Source organism: Hippocampus comes, unplaced genomic scaffold, assembly GCF_001891065.2.
Source record: "Hippocampus comes isolate QL1 unplaced genomic scaffold, H_comes_QL1_v1.1 scaffold295, whole genome shotgun sequence".
In the NCBI taxonomy this organism is placed as follows: Eukaryota; Metazoa; Chordata; class Actinopteri; order Syngnathiformes; family Syngnathidae; genus Hippocampus; species Hippocampus comes.
Genome location: NW_017804848.1, coordinates 886,425 through 892,306, shown reverse-complemented (window position 1 = coordinate 892,306; position 5,882 = coordinate 886,425). Strand labels below are relative to the sequence as shown.

The 5,882-nt window shown below is 54.7% G+C and overlaps 1 protein-coding gene across 1 annotated transcript in view; it reads left to right on the top strand.

Annotated features, from left to right (window-relative positions):
* The first annotated feature begins 1,240 nt into the window (after nt 1-1,240).
* Nucleotides 1,241-5,882, top strand: part of prkd1 (protein kinase D1) — a 35,987-nt gene continuing 31,345 nt past the window's right edge. The window contains exons 1-5 of the mRNA XM_019877418.1: nt 1,241-1,710; nt 4,352-4,490; nt 4,817-4,948; nt 5,105-5,280; nt 5,372-5,395. Of these exons, the coding sequence (XP_019732977.1) occupies nt 1,477-1,710; nt 4,352-4,490; nt 4,817-4,948; nt 5,105-5,280; nt 5,372-5,395 (705 nt within the window). The 5' untranslated portion in view covers nt 1,241-1,476. The remainder of the gene's footprint in view (nt 1,711-4,351; nt 4,491-4,816; nt 4,949-5,104; nt 5,281-5,371; nt 5,396-5,882) is intronic.

The following is a 5,882-nucleotide window of genomic DNA, read 5'->3' as shown; positions in this document are numbered from 1 at the left end:
GCTGCTCGCAAGTTGACGCACGGGAGCGACAGGAAGTCCCAAACGTTTTTGAAACTCCGCCCCCCCCCCCCCCCCCCATGTATCTGATTGAATCTTATTTGCTGTATTGCGCTTGGAGAGTGATTTCAAGTGACGTCAGGCCCATTTCTTTGTCATCGTTGGGTACGTTGTTGGCGAGAGAGCCAACGAGCTCATTGATCTGCTTCTTTTAGGTTTTGTCAATCGGTTAGTGACTTAGTGGTTCCAAAGTGTCTGAGTTCCTTAGTTAGCGTTTGTTTATCTTTACTTGTCATGAGTCCGTTCATTTGTTAGCTTGTTAGTTTCTTTGTTGACCTCCTAAGTTACAAAGCGAGTTCTTTCGTCAATGTTTTACTTTTAGTTTTTGGGCGTCACTTGTTTCGCGAGCTTCTTTAGCCTCGTCATAGTCAGACGCTGAGCTCATTCTTTCAGAAGCGACTCTGTTTGTCCAGTCGTCAATGTGTTCCGTTTTTACTTTTGTCCCGAGTACAGTAAGTTAGTCGGCCGGTTGTTTGGTGAGCCCGGTTTATCAGTCGCCAAGTTCCTTCGCCGATGCTCAAAAGATCCTTTTCGACACGTCTTGTATTTTGGTCAAAATACAGCAGAAGGATTGTCACGAAAATATTTGGGCATTGTCGTCGCGGGCCGATTTGCGCTTCGCATTTCCCACGGAGGGCCGCCCTGGCTGAAAACGTATGAAGAAGTCATACGCAAGGCACATTACGTCTCTCTCTTATGGATTACAAATGAGAAATTCAAATTCCGGTCGAGATGTGAGCACAAGCATCATGTTTGATTTGCTTTTGGAGGCCACAAAAAAAAAAAACGAGGCGGCGGGCCAGATCTGGTCCCCGGGCCTCGAGTTGGACACCCCCCTTGGGGGGGGAAATGCTTCGTCCAGCCACCTTCATCAATTCAAATGAGAAAAAGGGCATTCGTTCTCCTGCTGACGCCGTCGTTTCATTTTGGACGACTCTTTTGGATGCAACCGTCGCCGAGCTAGCATTAGCCTCTGTTGCTAAGCCCGCGCTGTCCCTCTTGTGATTGGCTGCTCCTCTCCGTCACATGATCACCTTGCTCCAATGGGAGCTCGCTCGCGCGTGCGCTCGCAGGCTGCCGCGTCTCCACGACAACCTTGAGAACTTTGCGGTGTTGTTTTCAGCCAACTTGTGCGCGCTTTCGACGCACAAGCGTGTCACATGATGGTGATGAAGACAAGGAGGATGACTCTCGCTCTTCCTCCTCCTCCTCCTCCTCCTCTTTTCCCTCCACAGTAGCACCAGAGAGTCCGGTGGAGTGCCTCTCGCTCCAATCCCTCTTCCTGCTTTTTTTTTTTTTTTTTTTGCTCCTTTTGGGAACTTCTGACGTCCGATCCTCTACTCCTCCTCCTGCTCTTTGCTCTTCCTCCTTCTCAGCCGTCGGCCGTCCGGGTCCGGATCTTTCCTCTCCATTGCTGGCATGAGCGCGCCTCCGCTCATTCGCACTCCGAGCCCGCTCTCCTTCCCTGGGGGGCAGCCCGGGGGAGGAGAAAGAGGAGCAGCAGGCGGCGGCGGCGGAGGCGACGGCGGCGGCGGCGGCGTGGTGTCCTTCCACATCCAGATCGGTCTGAGCCGAGAGCCGGTCCTGCTGGACTTGGCGGATGCGAGTCTGGCTCAGGTGCGCGAGGTGGCCTGCTCCATCGTGGACCAGAAGGTAGGACGGACGGCGAGCGTCACGAGAATCATCGCAATCAACATCATACTCATCGTCGTGGGCATATTGTACCGAGCCGCATGCTAATTAAGGCCGAGCGGGATGGCGACATTCGCGCGGAGCAACTTTTCAACCAATCGCGCAACAGATGCGATTAGAGATTCAAAACAGCGCAGCGGGGATGCAAATCAGCCAATCAGGGCATCGACGCCATTGCACATTTCAAGGGGGCTAGCATGGATGCTAACAAATGGTTGACGGAAGGGCGGCGTCGTCGGCGAGATGCTTTTCAATCGGTCGCAGAGCGGTTGCTCGTCGACCTTTCGAGTGAGCGAGCGTAGATGTCAACAAACGTGTGGCAAGATTCCCGCCAAAGTGCTGTCGTTGTCGTGGCAATCGGTGTCGGCAAATTGATTCGTTCCCCTTCGAATGTCAACAAAGCACAAAGCAAACAGGTTTTGCCGCCGCGTGTGCGCCACAGGGGGGAAATTCAATGCGGGTCATGCAGAGATCATGTGGAATGCTGCAGGCTAACCGCGCTAACCCTCGCTAACGTTTGAACCCCGCCACCGCTTGGTCACGTGACATCAGTCGGGCTCACAGGACCGCGCTAACTTCAGAGAGCAGGAAGCGCTCTCATTGAAATCGGCGCTACTTTCTGGATGGCAACGTGTCGGCGGCCATCTTGGTTGTCACGTTACTGGCGTCAGGTCACTTCCTCCCCACACAAGAAGTCTCGCAGGGTCACATAGACTTTGCTGTGTGTGTGTGTGAGTGTGTGTACACGTACTGCTATGAAACAGACACACAGACGCGTACAAATTGATGTGTCCTTTAACTTGCTCTAATTGTCACACTTTAGGCGACACTTTTGCACCTGAACTGATAGCGACGATGCTAACAGTGCTCGGCAGTGCGTGGGCGCACGCATGCACACACACACACACACACATGCGCAACGCTGCCTGCAAAAACAGCAGGTGACCTCAACACCTGCATGACAGCATGCCACACTTAACACATTCACACAAATGAACTGATTAATGTGCGCGGGCGTTTGTGTGACTGCTCGTGAAGGAAGTTTGATAAAAATGAACAACCCTCCCGACTGCGTGAGAAAAACCGAGCAATGACAAACGGAGCACATCGGAGTCATGTGATCAAATTCCTCTAGCGCAATGCTAACAGATAATGGGGAATGCTATAGACAGGCTAACAGAAATTAGCATGACTTTGGTTCTTTTATGAAAAAAAAAAATCTCGATATTACTTATTGATTGATTTATTTCGAATTCAACTTCCATTTTTTCGAGCCTCATTTTCTGCTCCGGAAAGTCTGACAAAAAAACGAAGTCGAACAAAATCCAAAGACGCAGCATCCCGCCAAAAATCGCGCCTTCAATGGAAAAGTCGAAGAAAAGTTCCAGCACACTTCCTTTGGCCCGAGGGGGACTTATTTGGCGGTGGCGCTCACGCGTTTTGTGGTTTGTCGGTTGAGTTTTGACAGGGTGTCTTACACAGAGCTGTCTGCGGAACCCTTCCTCCAACTTCTAAAACGCTTTGGGGGGGAAACGCGCATCCCGGCAGGGAAACGAAGGTCCAAGCGGAGCGGAAATGCGCGTACGCTCCTCTCCTATGACACAGCGGCGATCAGAAAGTCGTTTGTGTCACTTGAGCTTTTTTTCCTCCTGTTGCCCAGCAACTGAAGATGATGATGGTGATGATTGCGCCTGTGAAGTGTCCTCCCGCCATGATGGCTTTTATACGCGCACGCACGCACGCACGCACGCACAGCGCAGCGCCGTACAAAGTGTCCGTCTCCTCCGCACTGGATTTGGAGGCGACGACTTTTTGCGCTGTACGTACGCGCTTTGCACGGAATGACGACTTTGCGGGCCGCTACCCATCGTGCCTCGCGCGCTCGTACGCGTGTGCGCGCGCGCGCGTGCGTCTTTTGGCCTGCGTTTGTGCGTGCGCGCGGCAAAAGAGGGGCGAAGGGGAAGCGGCCTCGAGTGGCGGCGGCTGCCGCTGCCATGCCAACCGAGTGGCGTTACCGTGGCGACGAGCATCAGGAGGACGAGAGGAGCGCAGATAAAGGAAGCGAAGGGGTGAAGGTCTGATGAAGGGCGGCGCAGCCTCCTCTTCCTCCCGCTTCCTCTTCCCCTTCGCCTCGTTTGTCGGCACGATGAAGTGAATGGCGTCATCGCCCGGCGCCGCTCCTCTCTTCACCGCTCCGTCACGTTGCCCGAATGATTTGGTTGCTTCGGCGGTCAGGTGACACGAAAGGCCTTGAAGTTGGATTGTCCAATTGAAACAGAGCACAGCACATCAACAACGATTCACTTCGACCTCGAACGAGAAAAACATCATCGTTTTGCTCACGTCGCAAATGACGGAGATGTCCGTTTTGAAAACTCTTTCCGGCGCAGGACGCCCACCGAACGTGCCTTTGGTATCGTCGCGCAACGGGGCAAAGTGACCCGAACTCTCGGGCACGGGTGCGCCGTCCTTCATTTTACCATCGGGCCTCAGACCCAGAGCGAAGGTGATCGGTCGCCGGGCCGGCGCCTACGGCCGGCGGCTAACTCGGTCGCTAGCTGAAGCTAAGCTAACGGCAGCTTCCGCGTCCGTCCGCCTTCAGATTCCCGAGTGCGGCTTTTACGGCATGTACGACAAGATCCTGCTGTTCCGCCACGACTCGGCGTCGGACAACGTTCTGCAGCGGCTGCGCTCGGCCTCGCAGATTCAAGACGGGGATCTGGTCGAAGCCGTGCTCTCGGGTAGGGTGACCTTTCTTCTTCTTCTTCTTGCGTCTCACTATCTGTGACTCTGACTGCGCGTCAAATTAAGAGGCGGAGCTTGGCCAGGTAAGTGACGTGGGTGTCGGCCGCAAGGCTCGGAGGCGAAGATTTTTTTAAAGCAAATGATTCCAGTTCATGCAATAATCATGGCAGGAAATACGACCCCCCCCCCCACCACTCCATCATCCGGGTGTGCGTGCGTGGGCGCCTATGGGAACGGGGGGGCTCCTTGAAAAGTACATCTTGGGTCAGAAAAGGTTGGCCACCCTTGCTTGCTTTTTTTGTGTGTGTGTGTGTGTGTTCAGCTTCGGCCACGGCGGAAGACTTCCAGATTCGGCCGCATTGCCTGTTCGTGCATTCGTATCGAGCGCCCGCCTTTTGCGACCACTGCGGCGAGATGCTGTGGGGCTTGGTGCGCCAGGGCCTCAAGTGTGAAGGTAATGTTTTCTGTCGGCAGAAAAAGCAGGATTCAAGTGGAGTTGATTATTCCAATCATCTGAACATGAAAGACTTTATTTAGAATTTAGTGTCAAGCAAAACAGGTTGACCCCATCAAGTGGTGTCCAAGACCAAAACCATTTTTTTTTTTTGAGGCTGCGGTCTGAACTACCACAAGCGCTGCGCCTTCAAGATCCCCAACAATTGCAGCGGCGTGAGGAAACGCCGTCCGTCCAACGCGTCCCTGACGGGGTGGCCGCTCAACCTGGGGGGCCGCCCCTTGTCCGCCGAGCCCTCGCCGCCGCCACATTACGCCGACGAGGCCCTGCTGGTCAGCGCCGTCGCACGCGCGCGCGTGCGCAATCCGGTCACGCTCGCGGGCGCGCGCCGCTTCACTTCCTGTTTCCGCTCTTGTCTTACAGTCCCCCGTCAGTCCCAGCATGGAGGTGAGGTCCACCGAGTCGGGTTTCAAACAAGGGTCGAGGCTTCAACTCGCATTGGCTTCGCTTTGGGGTTGAAATGAATGTTGCACATCTGGTTTCGATTTGCAAATGAGGGTTTCAAACCAATGTTAGGCTTGCGATCAAGGGTTCCGAGCTCAAATGGGGGCCTTAACCGCGGCTTGGGCCTTCAGATGAGGGTTCGGAGGCGGGGTTGGAAATTCGCCAGGTTTCAAGCCCGGGGCACGCGGAGGGATGGAAAGAAGGCGCTTCCCAACGGCACCGCAATCGCCCACCCCTGGTTGACACCCACGACTTGGGTCTCAAATCGGGGTTTTCAATTTGGGGATGAGTTTTGCGGACCCCGCCCGGGATAGCGCGAGGGCTTCCGAATTGGGCTTCGAAGGCCGCCTCGGGGTTTTCCAAACGAGAACGAGGGAGGCGACGGCTTCGAAGCTCGTCTCGGCTTTTGGCAGAAGTGGTCGCCGCCGTC